The sequence below is a fragment of the Xenopus laevis genome, chromosome 2L (assembly GCF_017654675.1).
Source record: "Xenopus laevis strain J_2021 chromosome 2L, Xenopus_laevis_v10.1, whole genome shotgun sequence".
Classification (NCBI taxonomy): Eukaryota; Metazoa; Chordata; class Amphibia; order Anura; family Pipidae; genus Xenopus; species Xenopus laevis.
Window position 1 is genome coordinate 59,874,479 of NC_054373.1, and position 26,786 is coordinate 59,901,264.

The 26,786-nt window shown below is 37.9% G+C and overlaps 2 protein-coding genes across 3 annotated transcripts in view; one reads left to right on the forward strand and one right to left on the reverse strand.

Moving 5' to 3' along the window:
• The window catches only part of foxo6.L (forkhead box O6 L homeolog), a 48,968-nt gene extending 35,375 nt beyond the window's left edge, over nt 1–13,593 (reverse strand). Inside the window, exon 1 of the mRNA XM_018246412.2 lies at nt 11,788–13,593. Within this exon, the coding sequence (XP_018101901.1) occupies nt 11,788–12,099 (312 nt within the window). The 5' untranslated portion in view covers nt 12,100–13,593. The remainder of the gene's footprint in view (nt 1–11,787) is intronic.
• Nucleotides 13,594–14,738: 1,145 nt separating this feature from the next.
• The window catches only part of scmh1.L (Scm polycomb group protein homolog 1 L homeolog), a 147,568-nt gene continuing 135,520 nt past the window's right edge, over nt 14,739–26,786 (forward strand). Inside the window, exons 1-3 of one of the 2 annotated variants that reach the window (XM_018245169.2) lie at nt 14,739–14,875; nt 17,867–17,955; nt 21,702–21,777. The gene's annotated coding sequence lies outside the window, so the exon portion shown is untranslated. The remainder of the gene's footprint in view (nt 14,876–17,866; nt 17,956–21,701; nt 21,778–26,786) is intronic. The other variant, XM_018245170.2, reaches the window with a different exon arrangement.

Genomic DNA, 26,786 nt, shown 5'->3' on the forward strand with positions numbered 1-26,786 from the left:
TGTATTTATAAAGTGCCACCATATTCCACAGCACTGTACAATAGAAGGGTGTATATATTTAACATACAAAAGTATATACAAAATCCAACTAATTTATACCAAAAATCAATCCAGGCATTAAAGAGGGCCCTGCTTACAAATAGATAGCGATTACTCCTATGAATTAATATATGTGTAATTATATATGTTTTTATGCATTGATATATGGGAGTTGCCGTGGTTTTGTTTTTTCTTTCTTGCCATGTTAAAAGCATGACCTTTAAAGGAATCTGGTTAAGGGGTAAAGTTTAAAAAAAATGTCCTACCCAATTCACACAGAAAGAAAATCTATACACAGATTATTTTGAAACTCTTAAATGATCAGTATAAAAAGGCCACAAACATATGTACAAGTATTAACCATTAGCTAAGAAGATAATTGATATCTGAAATCATCATTCAAAAATTATAAATACCCAAAGTATAAATTAGCAAATAAATACTAAATGTTTCTCTTTGAATTCCAAAATATATACATTAATAATGCACATGAAATGAACATGCCAGCAGAAGGCACCTCAAAGAGCCAAATTACTATGCAATTGGTGAGATACCCCTGTATTACAGAAAACAAAAGACATAAGCTTGTCTGCCTTTATGCTCCACAATTGTTTTTTGTGCACCCATCATTGTACTTTTCCTTGCTATGTACAAAATAATTTGTTAAAAGGGGTTGGTTAAGAAGCATGTGGAACTAAAAGAATTGACCCACCCCATACAATTGTTGGCACAGCAACATTCTTCATTGGTGACCTATGTTCAGAAGGCCAAATTCAACTGCAGTTATAGTCCAAGAGATCTGACTTTCTAAAGGTATCTACAGCACTTGAGCAGTTAAAACACAGCAAAGGGAAACTGATAAATGCCATGGTACTGATAAAGAAGTTACATTAAACACAGGGGTTCCGTAAGAAGCAACACAAACTGTTGTTATTCAGTTGAAGGAAAACTATACCCCCAAAATGAATACGTGAGCAACAGATAGTTTATATCAAATTAGGTGGCATATTAAAGAATCTTAACAAACTGGAATAAAAGTAAATATTTCCCTTTTAGATCTCTTGCCTTGAAACACCATTTTGTGATGGTCTGTGTACTGCCTCAGAGATCACCTGACCAGAACACTGCAACTCTAACTGTAACAGGAAGAATTGTGGAAGTAAAAGACAGAACTTTGTCTGTTAATTGGCTCATGTGACCTAACAAGTATGGTTTGTTTGGTATGTTTGTGTGCACCATGAATCATGATACCAGGGGGCTGCCCTTATTTTTTTAAAATGGCAATTTTCTATTTAGGATTGCCCAATGGCATATATTATTTTGAAAATGGTTTATTTACATGAAGCAGGGTTTTACATATGAGCTGTTTGATATTTTTTTTTTATAGAGACTTACATTGTTTGAGGGGTATAGTTTTCCTTAAGAATACCTGAGTAATCACTGAAGTAACCAATATATATATATATATATATATATATATATATATATATATATATATATATATATATATATATATATATATATATATATATATATATATATATACACTATATACAGATCTATTAGTTAACATGGGAAAAATATCTTTTAAAGGCACTAAAATAACAAATGCATTTTAATCATTTAAGTGTTTCCAAAAATTACCTTTCTGACTGTTGCCTTATTCACAACCCTATATATCTCAGAGTAAGACAGTCTAACCTGCCTTACAGGTGAAACTAGGGAAACTGGATCTGTATTAACAATTCCAGAGCCAAAAACCAAACCCTGCTACTACTCCATCAGAAGGAGAGAGAGAAATAGAGAGAGAGGTGGGGAGGAGAGAGAGCAAACAGAGAAGAGGGGCACATGATGGCAGGGGCGCTCCGCCAATGAGGCAAGTTGAGGCACTCGGCTCAGGTGGCAGTGCCCCCTGGTTGCCAGGGGCGGCAAAAATGCCGCTCCTGGTAACTAAGAGCCGAATTTTAATTTCCAGTTTTCAACCCGGAAATTCAGCTCTTCTACTGCAGAGAGCGCAATTGCGCTCTCTGCACTAGCGACGTCGACCCCCCATCTGGCGCTGAAGGTGAGTGTCGTGGGGAGGCGGGGGGCAGCATGATGGGCCAGTAATAGGGAGGTGAGCTTTAAGAGGAATGGGTAAAGAAAGGGTAGGGATAGTTTCTCAGAAACCAAAACAGGAAGGTAAACATTAGTCAGAGTCACGAGAAGCAAGACCAAGTGCTTGCAGCTGAAGACATCCACACGCACATACATGTAGCACTGACCAGCTGTTACAAAACCAAGCAAAATAAATGTCATAAATGACTAGACTGAAAACTCTCCGGTTTATCTGCACCTTAATTAATAAACAATGTTAGACATGTGCAACTGTATTCCTTGTTGTCACTTCATTACAAATGATGATTTTAAAATAAAAGATTTAATGTCTGCTATATTCAGTAGTGTTGATAGCGAAATTTAATTCTCTTTGGTGAATGGCCCCTAAAACACAAAAATTTACAAAACTTGGGGCTATACCCTAAAAACAGCCCAAATCAATAGTTGGGGGCATGCTGAAAAAAATGAGTGTGAAAGTTCTGGAATTACAGCATGGAGGCTATTTACATTAGGGATGCACTGAATCCAGGATTCGGTTTGGTATTTGGCCAGGATTCAGCCATTTTCAGCAGGATTCGGCCAAATCCTTGTGCCTGGCCAAACCGAATCCAAATCCTTAAAATCATGTGACTTTTCGCGCCTCTCTTTTTCCCTTTTCCTCGCTGATTTGCATATGCAAATTAGGGTTCTGATTCAGTATTCGGCCGAATTTTTCACAAAGGATTTGGGGGTTCGGCCAAATCCAAAAAAGTGGATTTGATGCATCCCTAATTTACATATATATGCTTTTCTTTAAAGGACCCTATACCCCAAAAATTAACACTTAAGCAACAGATAGTTTACATCATATTAAGTGGCATATTAAAGAATCTTATCAAACTGGTCTATATATTTAAGTAAATCTTGCCCTTTTACATCTCTTGCCTTGAACCACCATTTCCTGATGGTGTCTGTGATGCCTCAGAGATCACCTGACCAGAAATACTACAGCTCTAACTGTAACAGGAAGAAGTGTGGAAGCAAAAGGCAGAACTCTGTCTGTTAATTGGCTCATGTGACCTAATAAGTACAGTAAATCGTATGATGCCGGGGGCGGCCCTTATTTTTTAAAATGGCAATATTCTATTTATGATTACCCAATGGCACATACTACTAGAAAAGCATATTATGAGGAAAAATGTTTATTTACATTAAACAGGGTTTTACATATCAGCTGTTTTATGCAATATCTTTTTATAGAGACCTACATTGTTTGGGGGTATAGTTTTCCTTTAACTATGCTATAAGCTGGGGGGACCAAAATTTCAGACTAACAACAAAGGCTTCAACCATGAATATCTCTGTCTTTACATGCTGTAGCAACAATTCATAATATAGGTAATGTGACAGTTGTGATTTTAATATTTATACGCAGTTACCAGTCTAGGGGCACATTTACTTAGCTCGAGTGAAGGAATAGAATAAAAAAAACTTCAAATTTCGAATGGTTTTTTTGGCTACTTCGACCACAACTTTTGGGAGAATTCACTAACATTCGTAGTTGCGCCAGGCGCAACTTCGCCGCGCTTCGCCGCACTCCGCCAGGCGTAGTTTCGCTAGCGCTCCGCAAATTCACTAAAATCCGAAGTTGCGCACATTGGTAGCGTAAGGTTGCAAAGTTGCGCTAGCGTTGATTCGCTAAGTGAAGCGAAGTTACGCTTGCGAAGGCTAATTTGCATACGGCGCCAAATTCAAATTTCAATGGAGGAATACGTAGCAGCACTACAAATGGCTAGAAAACCTTCAAAACATCAAATAAAAAATTTATTTTGCCCTACACATGTGCCCACTGTCTAGGTAAGTTGCCATGAGTCAGGAAATGTAGGGGGGAAGGAGGGGAGCCCCAAAAAAATTTTCGATCTTTTTCAGCCTATCACCCATAATGTAGAAAACACTCCAGCGTTTTTTGGGACTTAGAAAAAATTTTGACTTTTTTTGAAGCAATCCCTATCTACTCTATTGCGCTTCGCCTGGTCTGAGGTGGCGAAGGAAGTCTAGCGTAAAAGGTAGTGTTCAGTACACTGCGCGCGTTAGTGAATTTGCGTAGTTACGTCGCTAGCGAAAATTCGCCAGGCGTAAGGGTGCGAAGTAACACTAGCGAAACTACTCCAGCGTTCGTTAGTGAATTTGCGCAGTAACGAAAATGCCAAACGCTAGCGAATTAACGCTAGCGTTCGGCGCTTAGTGAATTTGCCCCTTTGAATCGAATGATTCAAACTAAAAATCGTTCGACTATTCGACCATTCGATAGTCGAAGTACTGTCTCTTTAAAAAATACTTCGACCCCCTACTTCGCCACCTAAAACCTACCGAGGTGCAATGTTAGCCTATGGGGAAGGTCCCCATAGGATTTCTTAGCTTTTTTTAGTCAAAGAAAAATCATTAGATCGATGGATTAAAATCCTTCGAATCGTTCGATTCGAAGGATTTAATTGTTCGACTTCGATATCGACTTCAATATTCGATATTTAACTTCGACAGTCGAATATCGAGGGTAAATTAACCCTCGATATTCGACCCTATGTAAATCTGCCCCTCAAAGTTTATGGGGGATTGTAACTAAAGACGTGTCCAGACAGAAACAGATATGTACCCTGGTTTCCCACATCCACTAGCTTATTGCTGCAACAATTTTTCCATCCCATTTTCAATGTGATTTGTTAAAGGGACAATTTGCATTTACATTTCATGCTTTGTCCACTTGATTAAACTGAGATAATTACCTCTGAGGACCATAGAAAATCAACCGTTATTTTCTTTTTTGCTTTTGCTGCATGTCTTTTAATACAAAATATTATATTATTATAAGTGTTGTAGAGGATTATTAGAAGTGAAAAACTTTTGAAATAAATTAAGAGAGACAATTAATTATTGATATTAAAAACAATAAGATAATAGCCTGGCTTTCCTGCTGAGTAAAGGTAAAGGGCATTTTGTCTTTTTGACTACCAGGCAAGGAGTTAGATTATATCAAATGCTATCAAAATCATAAAACTATATGAAGACCAACAGAGAAATACTTTTTGTATAAAAGAATTATGGGTACAAAAGATCATTTGTGCTGAGACTGCTGATATATTTCTCTTTTAAGCATTTTAGCAGTTACATCAATAATAATGAATTTGCATACTGCACAATATGGAGATAGTTCTGTACTAAAGCAGGAATACGCTTCACTAATTGTTCAGATTCAAAGTTTATGCATTTGTGTAGATTACCTATAATGAATATTGTTAACTTTTTGGTGCCATTAGGCAAAAGATCTATATTTGAGAAAGAGATCAACTTTTGTCATTTGGGAAAAGCCAAAATTCTATACACATTTGCATTAAAATGTCTCTGACATGCTTTAAGAAAAATAATTGTCTTTCTTGTCCTTAATAATCTGCTTTGTTATGAATGTTTTTATTAATTTGCACTACCTTGTACTGTTAGATTCTGCTGGGTAGAGAGTACCCTATCTTCAATCACACTGACTGTGTGCAACATATAGAAAAGGGATTATCCATTGACAATAAAGCAATGCCTCCCATCCATCACGCAATACTGCCAACAGCCAGTACAATAAGCAGGGAGGTCAGGAAAAGAACTGTAAAAAAATTTAAAAAGGGAATTGGTTTGTATTAAAGCTCCTTCCTCTAGCTGGAAGAAGGGACCCACAGACATATGTGAATAATGAGAAAATACAATTCCTTCCTCTCTTTTAAGGAAAATTACATTCTCTCACATGTCTTCTGATAATTCACGTATATTTCTGGATGCCTGTAAAAATATAACATTTGGGGCTTGCTGTGAAGTACACGTCACAACTTTTTGGAGTCGTTTTCACCTAAACTCCTGAAATGAAAAGAGCAAGCACACCTGTACCCCCTGCATGTACCTGCTGCTGTCTTGCACATTCACTTATGTTTTTTTCAGTTAATTCCTCCACTTTCTATTTTCTCTTCCAGCTCCTATGCACATTTGTTTTGGAAAGTTGTTTATGTAAAGTATTCGCACATAGGATTCTCTGTCTACTCCTCATGCACCCCATTTTTCATCAAAAAACAAAAAGAAAGGGTTTAAGTGAAACTATTTAAAAAGTTTAAATGCAGATGGACAGATAACATTTCCAACAATATCTCAGGAAATTGTGATGATTCAAAGAACATCCAAGATGTGTAAAGGGATGAAGCACACCAGCTTTGTTTCGGCAATTTGCCTTAATCACATTTTATTGCAGAAATTCAAAGCACAAGCTTTCAGGAACAACCCCTTCTTCATGTGCACTTTTACACATCTTGGAAGGTATGTTTGACTTGCAAGCAGTCTGGGATTGAATGCACTCTGCATAAATAAGTAAGTGGTGTGCTGCAAGAAAGTATTGTTGTTGGATTCAAAGAGAATAACACTGAGACCTTTGAATTGTCCCTCCTTGTGCAGTTTGACAAAAATTAATAGAAGCATATTGCTGAATAAAATGAATTTCGCCTTTGAACAATGGCACTGCCAAAATACAATATGCTCCTGTGAATACAGGGTGTTATCCTGACAACATAATGGGTGCTGTGGGAGACAAAGCCCCTTCCTTTCAGCATTTTAATATAAAATACAAAAAGTTATTTTTCGCAAGCATTATGTTTAAGAATATGGCATTTTTGCCTATCATCAAGAAACTAGAGACTATAGCTATATCCCGAAGTCCCAGATAACAGCAAACAAAAAAAGAAAGCTGAGCTCTTGCAAATTCATTACTGCATTGTAATCCTCCTAAAGTCTGGAGTCATGGGACAGGATGTCTGATCTTCTCGAGCATAATGCTAGGCAGGCCAGTGCTTACAGGGAAAGGGTTAAGGACAGCAGGATACTTTTATAGATACAATAAAAGGCAGATCTGTCCCAGTGTAAACCCCAAACTAACCTCACACTGTCCTCCTATGACCTGACAATGATGATGCTTTTCTGCATTTTCAAAATGAGTACCCAAGGACTTGTTATCATTACACTGTATTATATACTGGGATTAAGTAACTATATAATTATATAGTGAAAATCTATATGTATTCAGTCCTAGGACCTGATATATATATATATATAAAATACACAAGATCCATGAATATGCTATAAATTCTATCCTTGGTGATGTCATTAGTTATAATCGAGGTTTAGTGATGTAATTTCCATCACAAAGCTCACTGAAACTTGTGTCTTATAATAAATAACGTACCCCCTTTTGAACAATATGAGGATATTACAAAGTCACCTCGGAATCCCATCACCTGAATATAGTTAAGGAACTCCTTGATGAGTTCCACATCCTTATTATTACAATAGGGGAGTACATTATTCACTATATAAATACATATATTCAAGACTTAAACACTATTGCCTACGATTGAGCTTTCAATCAGAATTATATCACTGTTGACTAGCAGTTAAATACATGCTATGTTATGGTATTTTTGCTGTATTTATTGAGGAAGATAGTCTTTACAGTGCAGTGATCCATTTTTCCTCCTGACCAATAAGTGAAGGACCACTGACCAGACATATATAACCTCTGTAACTGACTTACTAGACTGCATTATTGCACTGTGAATTCACCAAAAAAAGTCACTTCCCAACACAAGTAAGACTTGTTCATCCCGTGAACCTCTAGTGCACACTGTAAGTTGCTGGCCCTCAGCATATTGTAAATGTTGCAGATGGATAGAGCATCAGGTTATGTACTTGTGATGCTGAAGCAAGTCATACTGCACAGGTTTAACTACTATGTTAATTAAAAGCACATCATAAATATCATGTATAACAAAGTTGGGCACAATTAGATGCCCAAGGATTTGAAAACCAGAGATAGAGTGAAAAAAAAATGCTCATCCTGTTAATTGTTCAGAAGTAAGTTCTTTGACACAGAGGGTGCTTGGACTTCTGCTGTAATTTGGCATTAAATAAAGTGTTAAAATGCTCCTATATGTCACTTTCTAAATTGAGTTCAACAGCACATGTGCCATGGGCACAGTGTTTTCAATAGATCTCAATGGGCAGCAGGGACAGGCAAATAGGGGGCGTTATGACACTGCTTTCCACCTGAAGTGGTCAAAATGCCACAAATGCCATAGCCCTAAAGCTGGCCACAGACGCAAAGATCCGATCGTACGAATCAATGTACGATAGGACTATCCCATCTCCCGACCTGCCACTAACCATTCAGATAAAAGTCTTACCATTCCGACCAAATAAAGTAGTTAAAGAACAGATCAGCCGATGTTCTGCCCCTGACAGCAAACGTACGACACACAAAGCTAGTGACAATCTCCCACTGAAAATCGTACGATTGGCAATACACGCAGAGATATTACCTGCAGCCGACAGAAATTTTCTAACCTGTCCGATAGACAAACGACCGATGGACGAAAAATGACGGGACTCTCCACACACGGTCCGAAAATCGCACGAATCCTCGATTCGTACGTGGAGATCTTTGCGTCTATGGCCAGCTTAACAGCAACTACGCTGATGCAGTAAAAAATCTCATTGACAAAATTTGATGAGAATGTAAAGCACATACTGCTAAATGAGGAACTGGATCAAAGCAATGCAGTCAAACAACTGACTGTAAATATCAATATACAATAAGGCATTGGCATTTTGTACAGACTTTCAATAGCTTTCCAAAGAGGGAAGCTCTTGCATTGCACTTTATTCACTGTTTTTTTCCTGTATAGTAGCCTCCTAAATCTCAAAAACGGCATGCTCTGTTGTATGATAATGAGTACATTACACTAAGCTCTATAACATCTTATTCTTTGTATAACAATACTGAGTTCCTAGAAACAACTAGTAAACAGTCTACCACTGAACAAAAGCAGCATACAACTTCATATAACTTTAAATCCTGTAGTAAGGCACAACAGGTCCTACTACCCTCACAGTGAGGGTTAGTGAGGTTGTGGAATGATGGTTGAAGTTGTGATGGCGCTGACGAATTCTGTAAGAGTGGATTGGATGGTTATTGAACAAATAATAATATGCAAGTCTACTATGCTCTTAGGATCTACAATTTGTTATAGATATAGGTTTTTATAGTAATATATGGGAGTATATAGCTAGATCCGTATAGGTATGTGTATATATGTCCACTGGGTTCATTTGGAGGGATTGAACATGGACTTCTGTCTTTTTTCAACCCTAATTAACTATATAATTCCATGTACTTTTTTGAATGTCCTACCCCAAAATGTGTTATTTCTTGGAATTTCAAAATTGGTGTATATTAGTAATAAAGTTTTAATAAGCATAGAACTATTTCTCTTTTTTCCATTTTCTTGCCATTTATCATAGTTGTACATTTGAATGAATAGCAATAGCCACTAATGTTTCATCTAACACGTGGAAAACAATGTTTTTTTAAAAAAAAAAAAAAAAATTACTATAAGCATAAAAAATGGGGTATTGCACTGTACATTAATAGGTAGCGGCACATACAAAATGATATATTTATACACTTTTCGAGACACTAATAATACTTTGATTCATGTTACATATTTCTGGGTTGAGATCAATATTAATTAAATATTTATAAAAATATTAACAAATGATTCTAAAGAACTTGTGTTTTGGGGCGCATTCAGGTGTCACACAGTAACACAAAAGGAAAATTCACATAATTCACATATTTCCCCTCTGTCTATCACCCTGTAGGGGATGAACGGACTATGTCATTGGCTTGATGTGGGGGGGGGGACAGACAACTTGGGTAAGTGCCTTGCTGATTCTTCTACACATTAAAATGTCAATGCTTTAAAGCTGAAAGCACTGTATAGCTTTAAAAAAATGATAGTGATGGAGAGGGACTGGAAAGAGAAACCAACAAAAAAGGATGAAGAAGGAGTCAAAAAGAAGGCAGATAGAGGAGGAAAGTTGAAGAGCTTTATAATTAACATTAACAAGTGTGAACAATGTTAAATTAGAAATTTGAGAATCAGGGGGTTCAGGAACATCCCAATCCTTTTTTAATATAAACAAATTAAGATTCAAATAGCAGGGGTCCAACACTATAAAAAGTGGCAGATCAGTACCCAGTAGCAGAAACAGACTCATTAGCTACTATCACCCCCACCAAAAAAAGAAGCCAAGGCAGTTATTTCTTAAAAAAAAGACAAAGTGTTTAGAGGCTGTAGGTGAATTCCAATATGGCTTGAGAACTGTTTTAGAATAGTGAATGGAAAAACTGCACTGGTGAAAGGACTGCCACAGCATATCTAGTTAGAAGAGTTCTCTAAGTAACATTCGGAAACGAACACGACAGCACTCTGATGATTATGCACATTTATATCTATTGTTCTATATATTCATTTACATAACACACTTTTTAATATTAAGTCAATCAGTTGACCCACAGGGAGTGCAAAGTATTTATATCCATTACTTCTCTGGTCCCCCCCCCCAACTTGCAAAGTGCTGAAAGCACAAAATTACACTAGTCAGACACCTAATAATGATGTGCATTTTCGACTCCATACACATCTGGGCCCCAGCAAGTGTCTTAAAGTGGGAAGACAAAGTGCAGTGCTTTCCACGACAGTTATTTGCCCTTCCTTTGTAATAACTGCTCAATGATGATTGTATGAAAATATCACTGTTTCATAATATTATTTACTATCAGCTTTAATGCATTTATTCACACCATATGAACTTAACTAATTGCCCCTGAGGAAAGCAGATTAAAACATCTCATCATTTAGTCATGCTGCATTGCCCCCTATCTCGAGTATTTGCCCTCTACACACCACCTGCTCCACAGCCACGTAATATAATAACCACTATGGCTGGGAGACATTTAACATTTTGAATTTGCAAATTATTATTTTTAGAGTAGATATAATGATTTGCCTCTATGAATACTGGCTTTTTAACGACTTATTAATACAATTTAGGGACTTTGCAGACTGACAAAATAAGTTACAACAAAGGTGCAGTCTGCATTTTAACACACTGCCATAGCGTTTTCTATATACAGCCTAAAATGTAAAAAAAGATCTGACTGAATCCTAAAACTGCATCACAGTTTTTCAAGTTGAATGTTTTGGTAATACAGAAAAAAAGAGGCCAACTATATCTATAAATAATTAATAAATAAATAAATACACTATCACTATTCCTCTCTGAGGGGGGTATATATATATATATATATATATATATATATATATATATATATATATATATGTCCAGATAGTACCTGCACTCTTCCTCCAATTTCGATCGAGGGTGCTCCTTGATAAAGGCCCCCATGTGGGCCGAAATGTTGGATACACGTAAACATGAAAACAAAATAAGTTTGGACACTTGAAAGCTTGGTGTGCTGGTCCATTTTGAAGGATATATATATATATATATATATATATATATATATATACACATACATACACTGTCTATCCTTTAATGTTCAACAGAACCTCAGAAGGCACATTAGAATTAAGCATTAAATACACTGCTTAGTCAACATATGCCTTAAACCCTAGTTGTACGTATTCTTTCTAGGATTGTCTATCATTTACCTAAAGCATCCACACTCTCCACATACCACCAATATTGGTTTCCCACATTCAAACAGATCCCTTTTAAAAGCCTCACCTTCCACCCTGCAGAGCTGTTGCTGTCGCCCTTATCTTTAAAGTAGGGAACAAATCGGACCATCCAATCATAAATTTGGGACAAGGTCAGTCGCCTCTCAGGAGAGCTTTCGATGGCCTTGGTGATGAGATCAGCGTAAGACAAGTTACCCCAGGCATTTCTACGTGAACTCTTGGCTTTTCGTATCTGCCCTGGGTCCAGGCCAGGAGGTGGTAACGGCATATCTGAAGGAGGATCCGGTAGCGGGGGCCATGTGCAGGAACGAGGGCGACCTTGTGGTTCCACATCTGATTCAGCTTCCAACTTCTCCATCACTTGTAGTACCAAAAGAATCCTCTTCTCATACAATAAAAAAATATGGCAACCAACTTAATTCCGCATTTGCAAAGCTGTTTCTAGGAAAGACCACCAAGTTGAGTTTGAAAGGCAAAATTTTACATGAAAAAATAAAATAGGTAGAAAAATAAGATTGGAGTGCAGGTGAAAAGGATATTTGCTAGTGAATTTACATTATAAGAGCATGATGACAATGGAAAAGCTGAGTTTATCAAATTGACCAGGAATGCACCTTATTTGGAAAGCCTACTTAGAACGTCTACACTCAATAATACAAAACTGCCAAAAATGTCATTTCATTGTGTGTCAGTTGTTGAAAACAGACGCTCAAATAGGAGTAGAAACTTAAAAGGATAATCTTAACTGTCTGCCAAATGCTTTCCTAATTGCAATAATTATTGTAAACTAATTTGCATTGAACAGCCAGATTCAGCATGCAGGTAGGAAGCCATCAAATCTGCATTTCAATAAATCAAATGAACAAAAATGTATTAAAAAAAAAAAGCATTTCTTTCAGCAGTTTTTCAATAGAATCCTGATAGTTTGCACTTAAATGTAATCTTCAGCAACAGCAACATTAAGAAATGATCTTTCACTGCAAGACATCAGGGGTTAAGGATATGAGAGTGCATATGCCAGATTTTAGAATCCCAGATAAGATGAAGTATGAGATTTCTGTGCATTTAAAAAAAAGAAGGTGTATTTGAAATTTGTCCAAAAAGGTATTTAATCTCAGTCTTTTGCAGCAACAGATGTTATATATTGGAAACTAAAAACAGAAAATCTAAATAGGATTCAATGACAAGCCATTCTTCAAAGATAAAAAAATTGTGGATAAATTTCATATAGGAGCAAAAAAGGAATTCCCCTTCTTTAAATTATAGGTGACCATTTAATGAGAAGTAAAAGCATGATTCTCTTCTCTTCCTCACAGGAATGCTTGATGCTGGGATTATTCCAGATTACTCTTCTTAATACTAGGTATCATTTGCTCTGGCCAGGTGAGAACATTGAACCCCTTTTTTCCAGATACTCATGCGTGCTCCCCTACTACAACCTGAAGACACACGTGGGGAGATGCTGCAGTTTCGTAGAGAGGTACAACAGTGTTCATAGTCATGGTGCTGGTGGCCAGTTGGGGATCAGTGGGGTTCATCCATTCTGCCTGTTTAAGAGGAAAGGTTTGCATCCACAGAGGAGGGATCTGCTGGGGATCCCTGGCTGGAAGAGAAGGGAGAGTGAAATGCTGGGTGTGAGAAGGGGGGGGGTCACACCTGCTTGGTAGAAATGAGAGAGAAGATGCTCCTTGCTTCTCCCTCTCAGGAAGTCTCTCTCTTGCTCTTCGTGTCTTTCTCCTCCTGGGACAGAGCAGGGTTGGACCATGTGTTGGGCTTGGCTAGCTCTGCACTCTTCACCTTAAGCATTTAGAGAGAGGGAGCGAGACAGAGAGAGAAATAAATAAATAAGATGCAGCCTTTTGCTCCTCCTCTCCTGTCTCCTCCTCCCTCCTGCTTTCACATGAGGCTGCCTGAGATTTGTACAACGCTGTGATCCCTGCAAATTTACACACTTGCTACCACCATAAATATCATACAGATCAAATTATATATATATATATATTTGCAAAAACATTCTTAACCATAAATAGAAATATATAATATTTTCAAGTATATAAACATGGGCAGTGTCTGTGTATTACACTGTGCATCTTTTAAACATAATATGTGCCATGAAGGTTTTGCAGTTAGTGTGCCCTATAAACTGTTGTTTATGTGTACAACTAGTAAGAATTTGCTAACTTTTCTTTTTTTATTCTGATGGTCTTTACATTACATACTAAAGTTTGGGAAATAGGCTATTTTAACAGCAGCACATGGGAAAGGCTATTAAATAAGTATAGATTGTCAGATTTGATCTTAATATTCATAGGGATTGCGAGGAAAAGACTGCACGGGTGAAACACATGTTGATCACATCAGTAGGAGGTTTTTATGGCACCTGACAGACACAATGTCATTCTTACAGCCTCAAATCAAATCTATGATACCTTCACACAAATATGCTTTATTAAATAATCATATAATCCAAATCCGCATCTTTAACTATATGCGAATATGCATTCTACAATAACCAATTACAAGCAGAATTGACGGGCACAAATCAAGAGCCCATGACACACATTTACGAATTGATTCATCGTAGTTTTATAATCAGAGGCGTTACACAAGCACAACACAAAAGTGTAACCTCCACACATACTGTATAATACGCCTTAATAACACAGGGATAACATCAAGCTCCTGACCCTGATCTCTGGGAGGATTAGTGCAGTGCGAGCTACGGCCAGGGACAGTTCTTATGGGCGGAGCCGTCTCTATAGACATAGCCACTAGTTTGTCTTCGGCGCGCACCTCTGCTCGCAGACCCCCGACCACGTGGGTGTGAAGGCGTTCACCGATTCTGCGGATTGGACATTGCTTCAGGTAGGCAGCAGCTATTGGGAGTCACGCGGACAGCCGCTGTTGGCTCGTACCTGATTGGGTGTAATATTGTAGCACTGCGCCTGTCTGGATTGGTAGAATCTAGTATAGGGCGGGTTGAGGAAAATCCCTGTGCTTGGCGTCACCAGACTGTTGTAAATGGTTGCCAGGGGCAACTGAGTGAGACTGAGTGAGACGGAGGCCTAGCGTGCTCCTTGAGGCATGTCTAGCAATGGCATGGGAGAATTTGGGTCCCTCTAAAGGCAAAAATGGTAGGAAAAATAATCTTGAAATCTTAGAGTGGTGTGAAGTACTACGTGCGTGCCATTTAACATACACAATATCATTTGAAAAAACACATAAGAGCTTTGAGAACGTATGGTTAAATATTAGTTATGCTAGATAGAATGTACATTTTGTACCCCCAGGGGAATGCCAAAATAATGGAAGATTAGACATATCGTTGGTGAAAGCTGTTGCGTCGGTACACGGCTGGTTAATTAGGTGATCTCTAACAAGCAAGCTCGGGTTATGCTAAACCAACTAATGCTTGAATGTTGTCTCAAATGTAAGGTTACACGATCATCTGAAAAACCATGGACTTAATTGCTGTTATAGGGTTGTCAACAAGTGATGGGTGAATTTGTCCTGCTTAGTTTCTTTGTAAACTTGTGAAACGGCACATTGAAATCAACTTTTTTTTGTGGGTGTTTTTTTCACAGTGAAACCTGGTAAAAAAAAATGTCACCCATCACCAGTTACCACCACAGATACATACAATTAACAGCTAACCTCTCTGGACATTTGTTTCCCAAAAACAGAATAAACATGGTCATATATAATATCCATGGATACCAACCCAGACATGCCCCAATCCATCCAAATTAAGAAGTTAACTCCCAGTTGCCCCCAGTTATGTCCCAACCATGCTCTGTTACACCTAACATTGCCAGCTGCCCATTATTACACCAGCCTGGCACATATAATAAATGTACTTGTAATCAGGGGCGGATTAATGCATAGGCTAACCTAGGGGCCCACAGTGCTGAGGGGCCCATGGGGCTTTTTCAGTTTGTATTTCTATTTTGTTTAAAAAGGATTAGGATACCCTTTTTAAAAAAAAACAAAAAAAAAAAATATCATCATTGAATTAGTACCCCCTTACTCTCCCAGATCGCTAGCTTTATTTTACATAAATACCGCTTGTAAAAGTAGCAATTTTGTTGTTGAAATTTCTTTTACTAATGTCATTCACATCCTCCATCTTAGAAGTGCCTATGTCACAAAAAGGGCCCTTCAAGACAAATGTGCATGCGTGAAAATTTCCTTGTCGCTCTCCTGCCTGTAACAGTCAGCAGTGCTGCAGGGTAATAATATAAAGAAAGGCTTCTGTACCCCTTCTGCACCAGTGGTACAGGCGCAGCTTTAGAGAGTGCCTCTCTAAAGCTGCATCAGCTTCGGCGGAATTAGCAAGTGCCAGTGACGTCACCACTGCACAGCACCTGACCAGGTCCAGCAGCAGTTGGGGGGGCCCTTTGGAAATTTGGAGGTGGGGGCGGCAGGCCCCTGTGGAAACTGTAGCCTAGGGGCCTCACATAGTCTTAATCTGCCTCTGCTTGTAATGTACCATCTGATTCTTCCCAATGTCTTCCAACCCCCCCCCCCCCAAAAAAAGCACTGCTCACCAAGTCTATACCTGGTCCACCACTTTATGTCACATCTTTTTTTTTTTTTTACCACCAACCAGAATTGTGGCTGAGAACAGGTGGCAACTTGACCATGCTCCTTGCTTTATCACCGTTGGTGGGTTACTCCTAGAAAATTGAAGGCTTTATTTATCTTGTTTTATGTAATTTTTTAGTAAACCCCACCAATTCTGAGGTCCGGACTGTCCTGCAGAAAATGAGACCATTGCAAGCTGTGTATAAAGGATGTAAGACTGTTGGTATATTTTCCAGGAATATAAATTAACTGTAATCAATCCAGTACTCCTAGCTGGATTTTCTCGAAATTATCCTTTTTGTTCACAAGATGTAGCAGTAATAGCTAAATAAAAGATTAATTTATGATTGCTACCTTTTTGGAGAAAAAAAATCTAGCCTTCCTATCTGCTTTATCTTCCTTTCCTCTAATGCCTGCTATCTGGGATTATACCAGCTCAGCTCAGAAAGTGACTCTTTCGTTTTATCTGATAATAGAAAAGTAAAGCTGGTGGTTTTTTTCCACAAAAGGTGGCAACCTGAAATATTAGAATCAAGTATCATTTTAAGTGCCCCAGTGAAAACCTTAAAGTTGATTCACATGTTTGGCCGATGGCCAAGAGGCAGATGGGATGTGCATAACACCAACAAATCTGTCAAGAAGGTACCACCTCCAAGTAAAAGAAGGCTACCGCACCACTTATGGAAGTATCATTTGTTGGGTGGGAGGTTATCAACTGTGCCTCTGTGGTTGCTTTACAAAATTATACTTACAGTATCTAAATTTCTGACGTTCCTTGTCATTTAATCCTGGACATGCAGCATTTTGACAGTGCAGCACTCTAAGGTTACAACAGTCTTTCTCACCTACAGTCGTTTCCATGAACAGGAAAATACAATGAAATCATGCGCCCTAAGGCAGACACTGGTCTCTTAGACAGGGATCATCCAGCTGTAAGCTTCAGCCTTTTCAAGCATATGTATTTTTCAAAATAAAAAAATAGGCAGAATGTAATTCCAACAAAAGTCCAATTTTAGCAAAGGTGTTTTAAGGAGTATGATGTCCCTTTAATGTTGCCGAACCCCGCACTTAACTTTTTAACCTACAGAGATGAGGGCACTTTCTGCTAAATTATTCCGCTGGAGGAGGGGCTGCATCGCTAAAGCAGCAAGAAAAAACTCTTTAGGTGGCCATGTCGGGGCAGATTTAGTTGTAGAAAAAACCAATTTTAGCAAAATCCTGTAAAATCTAATCCTGCTGGCCGCTGCTGCCTGAGACAAAGTTCTCTTCTCACCTCATTGCAGGAGCACCGCTGGTTAATTCTACATTGGAACAAGAGTGCTAGATTTGCAGTAGAGGGTCTTGTTTATATTACAATGAACAGTTGATCACACAGATTTATCGGTGGAATTTTGGTACAAGACAGTACTGCTTACCCCTAGTCACTGCTGTCAGTAGGAAGCATCCTGCATTGATCCTTGAATTTCGATCATTGTGATGAAAACACCTGGTGTGCAATATACATTGCAAATATATATTTATATGTTTATCTTATCTAATAGGGTCCAGCCCAGTAAAGAAAAGAAGCAACACTGAAGCCTTGCATTGCAGCCCTACTTATGGCATCTAACCAGGGGAAATGTTTTTCAAGGTTAGTCATTACTGTTAAATTGATAATGTGTTATTTAAAAAACTGCTTTTACAGTGAAGTGCAACACTCACATTGAATAAACAATTTATGTTATTATATTTAAAATAACCCTATAGCTAAGTTATCCAAAATTCAACTGAGTTTCAATTGTATGCAGAAAGTTAATGTAAAACCATAAGGTAAGGGCACACCTGGCGATTCTGGGAGATTTAGTCGCCTGTCGACTAATTGCCTCTTCTTTGAGGCGACTAATCTTGACGAACGGCTTCCCCCTGTCTTCCGCCGGCTATAATGAAAAATCGCCTGCGGCATGGCACACGTGACGCTTCCTATTCCGTCCGAAGTTTCCTAGTTCTGAATACGAAGTGCCGCGTGTGCCAGGCCGCAGGCGATTTTTCATTATAGCCGGCGGAAGACAGGGGGAAGCCATTCGGGGAGATTAGTCACCTCAAAGAAGAGGCGATTAGGAGAAAATGCACACGATACACAGAAGAAAACAGATAAGCTCTGAAGTAGTACAATGGTATTTTTAGAACTTATGCTATCAACTGTGTATCCTGTGCTTGAGTGACTGCCCCCATGGCCACACAGCAACCTGTTAATATAAACTATAGTAGTGTTTCTGAAGCAAACACACGTGTTTTACCAATGCAGAGCAACAGTACATTATATTGTCATTCTTTTTAAACACTTTCAATTTTGTGGCGTTACTGTTCCTTTTAGCACATATGCCTTTTCTGTATCCTTTGTAACTGAATTATTTTCATTATTTAATGGAGCCACAATATTAACTTGCATTCTTTTTCTATTAATATTGCTTGTTCCTTGTTTTTTTATCTTTGCCTGCCTGATTTCTGCTTTACAATGCTTATTATAGTGTTTATATTTACTAAAGGCAGCTTCTGTCCCCTCTGACTTGTAGTTTTAGTGCCACCACCTTCTTTCCTATTACCTTCCTTACTTCTGTGCCCCATAGGGTGGTCTGTAATACTCTTACATTTACTTCTTAAGGGAATACATTGAGTACAGTTCGATATCTTTTAAAATGACAACCATTTCTGTTTTGTGTCTTAAAGCGATACCGACACGTTCCTATAAAAATCATAGAAACCTTTTAGTATGAAGTAGTTGTGCACCTGGAATAGTTCCCCTCAAATCCGCCCCAGCCCCGCAAACCTGCGTTGACCCGACCCTCCGACACTGCTAAAAGATCTTCTGTGCTGTTTCAGTGGCGCTGGGGGCGGTGCGATCCTTCCATAGGCTAGTTAGGAATGAAAACAGGACTTTAGCCTATGCAAGGATCTCTCTGCCCCCAGCCCAGCTTCACGGAATCAAGGAAGAATATCAGTTAGCTGTGTCAGCAGGTTGGCTGCGCAAAGATTTGTGGGGCGGCTTTGAGTGGAACTATTCTGGGTGCAGCAACTACTTGATACTGACACATTCCTATGATTTTTATAGGAATGTGCGGTATCGCTTTAAGGAACTAAATTTACTTTTCTGAAAGAGTCCCAGTGTAATTTTGCTTTATACTGACAAGATTCAGTATAGCATGATTTCTTGTTGGGTCCTGAGCAACCTGTGACATAAAATTGTTATGCAACAAGTTTATAAATGTGTTTCCATTACCTGTCCTAGCAGTACTGTTGCTCCATTTAATATCTGGGTAATTTTAATGCCCCATTATTAAGGCTTGCAACAGGAGCTGAGTCTCTTCTTCGTCACTAACTTGAGGAGGTCTACAGCATACCACTACTATTATTTAGCTAGACTGTTTACAATCTGAAAATCTCTACCCATAAGGCTTTAACCTTCTCATTTTCCACCACCACCTCTTTGTCTGTAGCCAATAGAGAAATTGAATTATCCCTGGATTTAAAAATTGACCACACATGTATATTTTGATCTTAGTTCCAGAAATTAGTGTCTGTTCTAACTCTGAAATCTTTGGATATTGAAAGGGGTGCTTAAAGGTATATCCAGAACTGTCAACTTTCAATGCTCATTTCCAGGGGTATATGGGGCACACCTCCAAAAATTGTCCCTACTTGGAAGTGCCGTAGGTGGAAGTGACGTCACACTCATGCGCAGACCTTTCCTGAAGCCAAAGATTCTGTGTTGCACATGCACACATCACTCCTGCTGACATCACTGAAATATTCCGAGCATTGGATTTTCACTGCAAATTGTCAAAAATCATGGAAAATCGTCAGAAATCAGGGGAATACTTAAGCGTTACAGGAGACCGGGGGCGGAGCCCAAAATCTTTTAACTCCTGAGAAAATAGGGGGGTTGATGGCTCTGGATATCCAACCTTTGCATTCCTACCATAAAAACAAGTTGTTAAAATATCTTAAGTAGCTGTTCACCAAATAAGGCTTCACCCCTGGAGTCTCCTACTATAAATACAGAAATTGACAACTGATAGAAATTGACAGTGGTTAATCAATAGGATTATTGCTATGCAAGTGAATTCTGATGGCCAGAAAATTCATGGTAAAGCCTAAAGCTGTGCTGTAATTGCTGATGATTTCTACCCACTGCTGTTCTGTGCCCCTGCACACATACTGATAATCGCATAAATTGATTTAAAATATAACAAGGAGTGATTTTTATTAATGTTAACTTTTAGTATGAAAATTTGCAATTTTTTTTTTATTATTTAGCTTTTTATTCAGCAGATCTGCAATTTCAGCAATCTGGTTGCAAGGGTCCAAATTACCCTAGCAGCCATGCATTTTTATTTGAATAAAAGACTGGAATATGAATAGGAGAGGCCTGAATAGAAAGACGAGTAATTAAAAGTAGCAGTGACAATATATTTGTAGTCTTACAAAGCATTTATTTTTTAAATGGGGTCAGTAGCCCCCATATAAAAGCTGGAAAGAGTCAGAAGAAGAAGGCAAATATTCAAAAATGCTACAAATTATAAAAATTTGAAAGCCATTTGAAAAGTTGCTTAGCCATTCTATTAGTTAGTTTAAAGGTGAACTACCCCCTTTAAAGCATTGCAATAGGAAAAAAAATCTTCATAGGACTTTGCAAAAGATAAATATCCCCTTTGAAACACAACTGCATTACCATAATCACAAAAGGCAAATATAGCATAATTGTAATATGTAGCACCTTATACCCAATCTTTGGACAGTTCTAATGTTGTTTAATGGTTCAGAGATAAATTGCCTATTAATATTATTTTCAGATCTTGTCAACATATACATGTAAAATAGACATGCTATAATGAAGAGCTTTTATAAAGAATGTAGATATACAAAATAAATAGGGCATTTTCCACACAGGGATATAGCCTTATTTTACTATGTGATAATTCGCTGTCTACAATATACTTAATAATAAAAACAACAGCTGCATGTTTCACTTCCCTGTCATGTGGCACACTGGACCAACTCACGGGACCTCTGTTACCAAAAGACCTCGGGCTGGACTCCTAAAGCCAGTATTTCTCAATTCTGTTCCGACATGTCTTTAAGAATATTGTTATGTAGAAAGGAGGATAGACTTGGTAAATAGTTTTGCTTTAATAGATGGCTTAATGCAGGCTTGTAAACACAGGGTTTTTTTTTAAACTGAGACATGCTCTGTAGAGTGTATTTAAATACTGCCATCTAGTCATCATAAATAAATGTATTTCTAGTCTGTTCTGCAAGCCTGTCAAGTGGTGCGATGTTCAAATCACCATGTATATTTGCCAACAATGCACCGTTTCTTGTACCTTTTCATATCCGCAGTTTCTGGGATAGCTCCTCTCCCTCCCTCTGAAAACAGCCCTTCTCTCAAATTTTCAGATACCTTTACAATTTTATGGTAAGTGCTTCAGTTTCTTTTTGTTGTTCTCTCAACACAGTTCTTGTTTTTACCTAAGGGAAGCAAAAGACAGCTATGAAAGAGGAGTTTTCTGTTTACAGGGCAGCTTCTAAATGGTAAGGGAAAGTAAAAGTAATGTGGTTTGGTCAGGCAGGGGTTACTTCTTTGCTGTTTGACACTCTGGTATCCCAGTGTCTTTTTTTTAGTAAGTCTGCAGTGTGCTGATCTGACAGATTTATGTGATAGTGAATTTGTCGTTGATTTTCCTATTTCTTTCTTTTAGTCTTTAGTCCCTCATGGCAAAAGTGCACTCCCTCCATCCAATGTATTTAAGCGCCTTTATTTTGTCATGAAAGCATTGCAGCTCAAAAGCAGCATTTCAGTTAGAAGTAGGGTTGCAACCTTTTCTAGAAAAAAATACCGGCCTTCCTATGTTTTTATGGTTTTTCCCTATACTTTACATTGCAATCATGCAACATTTTTACCGGCCAGGTGGCAACCCTAGTTAGAAGCCTCTTTAGTAGCAATTAAAGGGGTGGTTTACCTTTAAGGTAACTTTTATTATATTATAGAACTACCAATTCTAAGCAACTTTTTAATTGGTTTTCATTATTTGTTTTTTTTATAGTTATTTGTCTTTTTCTTCTGACTCTTCATTGCAGCTTTCAAATGGCTCCCTTCTAAAAAACCAAATGCTTTGTAAGGCTACAAATGTATTGTTACTTTTTATTGCTGATCCTTACAGGCCCTCTCCTATTCATGTTCCAGTCTCTTATTTAAATCAATGCATGGTTGCTAGGATAATTTGGACCCTAGTTACCAGATTGCTTAAGATGCAAATTGAAAAGCTGCTGAATAAAAAGCTAAAGAACTCAAAAACCTTCAATAATAAAAAAAGAAAACCAATTTACATCATAATTAAAGTTATCTCAAAGTTGAACAACCCCTTTAAATATAAATACCCTGTGCTGTCCTGTATTTTTACCTTAAAGGGGAACTCCACACAAACATAACTTAAGCATTTTGAATAGTAAACATAACACACAACTTTGCAATATACATCAATTAAAAAATATGCATGATTTTTAATGCTTTGGAACAGTTCCCTAAGCCTGCCTCCCTCCCCTGCTCTGCTGTCTGACTACTTTGCTGAATTGGCTGACTACTGTTACTTTGTATCAGCAGCCATCTGTCCTTAGCCTGCATCCTCTAAACCCCACAATTCCCTGAACACATGATTTCCGATAAGGAACGTCACAGTGCAATGCATTGTGGGTTATGTAGTTCCTGCATGCTTTCTGTAAGCTGTGGAGAATTTGTAACATCCGTGTTAAGTCCCTCTTCCCTGCCAGGATTTCAAATGATGCAGAACTGTTAAACAGCTGGATTTCAGCATAGAAAATGGCATTTATTCATAATTTTTGAATAGTCCGATAACTGTGATGGTTATATTAGGCGTTTCTGTGTTAGGTGGGCGTCTTTATCAAATTTTGGGTTGGAAGTCGGAGCTGCATGGGGTGTTTTCATGTTAGACATTTACCTCTTTTCCAGTCAATGACATTTATTTTATATTATTCTAACACTATAGGGGGTTATTTATTAAAGGTTGAGTTGTTTTTTACCGGTAAAAAGTTTTCAAGTGTATTTTTGAGTCAAAAAAAACTTGAATTTTCGGGGTTAAAAAAACTTGAATTTTTTTGAGATTTATTAAACCCCCAGAGCTGGATATAGCATAAATCCGAAAACACTCCAGCTAAAACCTGTCAAGGTTATGTAGAAGTCAATGAAAGATAAATTTGAGTTTTCGGGTTTTTCACCTTGAATTCAATAATTCGAGTTTTTCCATTCAAATTTTTTCATAAATCAGAAAACATTCAAGTTTTAAGTTCACTCGAGCTATAAAAAAACCTCACATACCTGACAAACTTGACCTTTGATAAATAACCCCCTAAATGTTGTGCTAATAAATTAGAGTATAATGAAATTTTTGTGAGAATGACACTCTGGTGTCCTTACAGTAATGCACCAAATCCAGGACTTTTTCAGGGATTATGCCCAAAAAGAATTTGGGAGTAAAATATATAATTTTTATATATATATTTTAAACATAAGTACAAGTCATTTATGTCATGATGTGACAAATATTTTTTAGCTCAAAGAAGTTCTATATTTGTAATTTTCCTTCAGATTAATAAATGAGTATATTCATGCTTTAGTAAAGAGAATAAGGCTGTTTGCACAGTCTTTGTATAATGCTGCGCCAAAGATTGCTCTACATTGCTTTCGCTTTTATATTGACCAGACATTGGTCTCCTAGAAAAGTTGTTGCAGCACCATGATGGTTAACACCAGGTGGATGAAACCTGCCAATGAACTTCATTTAGGTAATCCAAATTCTGTCTGCAGTATTAAATATGTCCCAGTGTGTAATGTCTGAACTACAGTCACTGGGCACAGATGTTACCAACCATGTGTGATGCTAGTAATTGTACGTATGCTGGATCCAAAAGGTGGATTGAAGAACAGGCTCTCGAGCCTAATGTTAAAGCCTAATATTAAACTTGCCACTTACCATTTTAGGTATTTTCAGGCTTAGAGCTTTCTGATTTCAGCTGACAGTATCAGTTTGGACCCCTGACTGTAACGGGTTGTTGGTAAATTTGGCCCTTTGTATCACTCTGCTGGGTAAGAAATCTATTCTTGTCCCATTATTTATGAATATGCTCAGCACCATATTTCAGTGCAGCAGGTACGTGTTATTATGTTTAAAAGCCCTTGCAAATGACACACAGTCTCCTGATTCATGATTAAAAATAAAACTGGCCCAAATCCAGTTGGGAGAGGGGGAGGGAGAATGAAATCACAGCACAATACAAAAAAGGACACCCCCACGTTCCCTTCAAATCCAATTAACCGCTTAATTAGTCAGCCAGTTCTGCAATTAACCCCTTTTCTCTCAGGAGGCTAACATATTCTTTCACATAGCAACTGGGCGGAGAATCAGGTGATGAAGTCTAATCCACTGCCTTAATTTTTAACTAAAGTTGTTGCCCCTTTTATCCAGAGAAACCATATACCCCAACCTTGACAGTCTACCCTCATAATTTAAGTCTTCCACACCTCTAACCAGTTTAGTTGCACGTCTCTGCACTCTCTCCAGCTCATTTATATCCCTCTTAAGGACTGGAGTCCAAAACTGCACTGCAAACTCCAGATGAGGCCTTACCAGGGACCTATAAAAAGGCATAATTATGTTTTCATCCCTTGAGTTAATGCCCTTTTTTATCCATAAAGCACCGAATTACTGAAAGGCCATCTCCTATAGACTCCATTATAATCAAATAATCCAGATATTTAAAATTGTTTTCCTTTTTCTCAGTAATAATAAAACAGAAACTTGTACTTGATCCTAAGATTCATTAATCCTCATTGGCGGCAAAACCAGCCTATTGGGTATGTTTATTTAATGTTTTCATGATTTTTTTAGTAGACTTAAGGTATCAAAATCCAAGTTAGATCCAAACTGATTTTTTTTCATTGACAACTGGAGAGCTTTTAAATATCTCTGACACCTAAACTTTGCAGTGTCATTCAAATACCATGGGCTTCCCTAATAAGTAACTGCGGTTGTAAGTGAGGATCTGAAAATGACGTTAAATGTTGCCTACAAAGCAGGGGAAGGCTATTAAAAGACTACAATTGCAAAAAGAAAATTGCAGTAAAAGGGAATGTTAACCCAAATAATGAATTTATATAACTGTAATTAATGTTCATCTTTAAGCTCTTTTGCAGTTTCCATTATTTTTCTATGTCTTTTATTTATATTTTTACCTGGGGAAGGAGCAAAGGATATATGCGGTGTAGGGAAGTTGGACGGGGGTTTACAGCAGTACAGGTACATGAAATATTGCAGTGAGTAGTTATACAGCTGAGAGGGTTATTATCTTCACAAAGATACATTTATCATAACAAATATAACAGATAAAGCAAGTATTCATGTTTTGTTTCAGAAATGGCAGTGTATACCCTTAGAGAGATCGTTAGGCCATGGCCAGTCCTCCCATATTTTGTCATATTCTGGGGTCAGCCTTTGGACATTTGTTATTTGGAGAAGGAGGAGGATGGACCATGTTGGGTTCAGCCACCCGGGAACAGCCAGTGTCTTGGAATTAAGGCAAGATGCTAATCCCAATCCAGATACCCTGCAAACCTTTAGGGCAGCCGAGGTTGCCTTGGAGGCAAGTAGAATATGCTACACAATGTACCTTTGATAGAGGCAAAAGAACGGTAAATTGGTGGCTGACCTACCAATGTCCCAGAGAAGATCTTCACTAATCCTGAGGATTAAAACCGACGAGGGAGTAGTCACATCTGATTCCTCGGAAATGGATAGCACATTTTCCAGTTTCTATAACTGCTTATGTACTACTGAAGTGGACTATACTCCGAATCAGCTGTCTCACATCCTACAGGATATTCCTGTACCCACTCTCCTGCCAGAGATGAGAGAGGAGCTAATAACCCCAACAACCCCTTTGTTAAACTTGGTCATATTTGGAAAGATTGCATGCATATATATATAGTAACTTCAGGATGAAGAATCCTACCCCTCATTTGTAGGCTCAAATTTCTAAACTTACATCCAGTTAAATCATAGACATAACATTTTTACATGCAGGGGGCATTTCTGCAATTCTGTTCATGAACATTGAGAAGGGAACTAATCAGAGAATCTAAAAGGTGTGCTGGGAACTCGGGGAGATGATGGCTTTATATTATAGCCCTTTAGGTAGTGCATTTTCCATAGGATCAAACAGAGTCCAGCAACGTAGAATCTTCAATATATGTACTATTGAACCACAATATTATTTATATGTATTTGTGAGGCACATGTTATCCCATTAGGAAAATTTATTATAGAGATTTCTAGAATTCATTTTGGTGGTTTTTTTTTATCCTATTTTATTTTATTCCCCATGAAGATTTTCATGTCTGTACAACAGACTTTG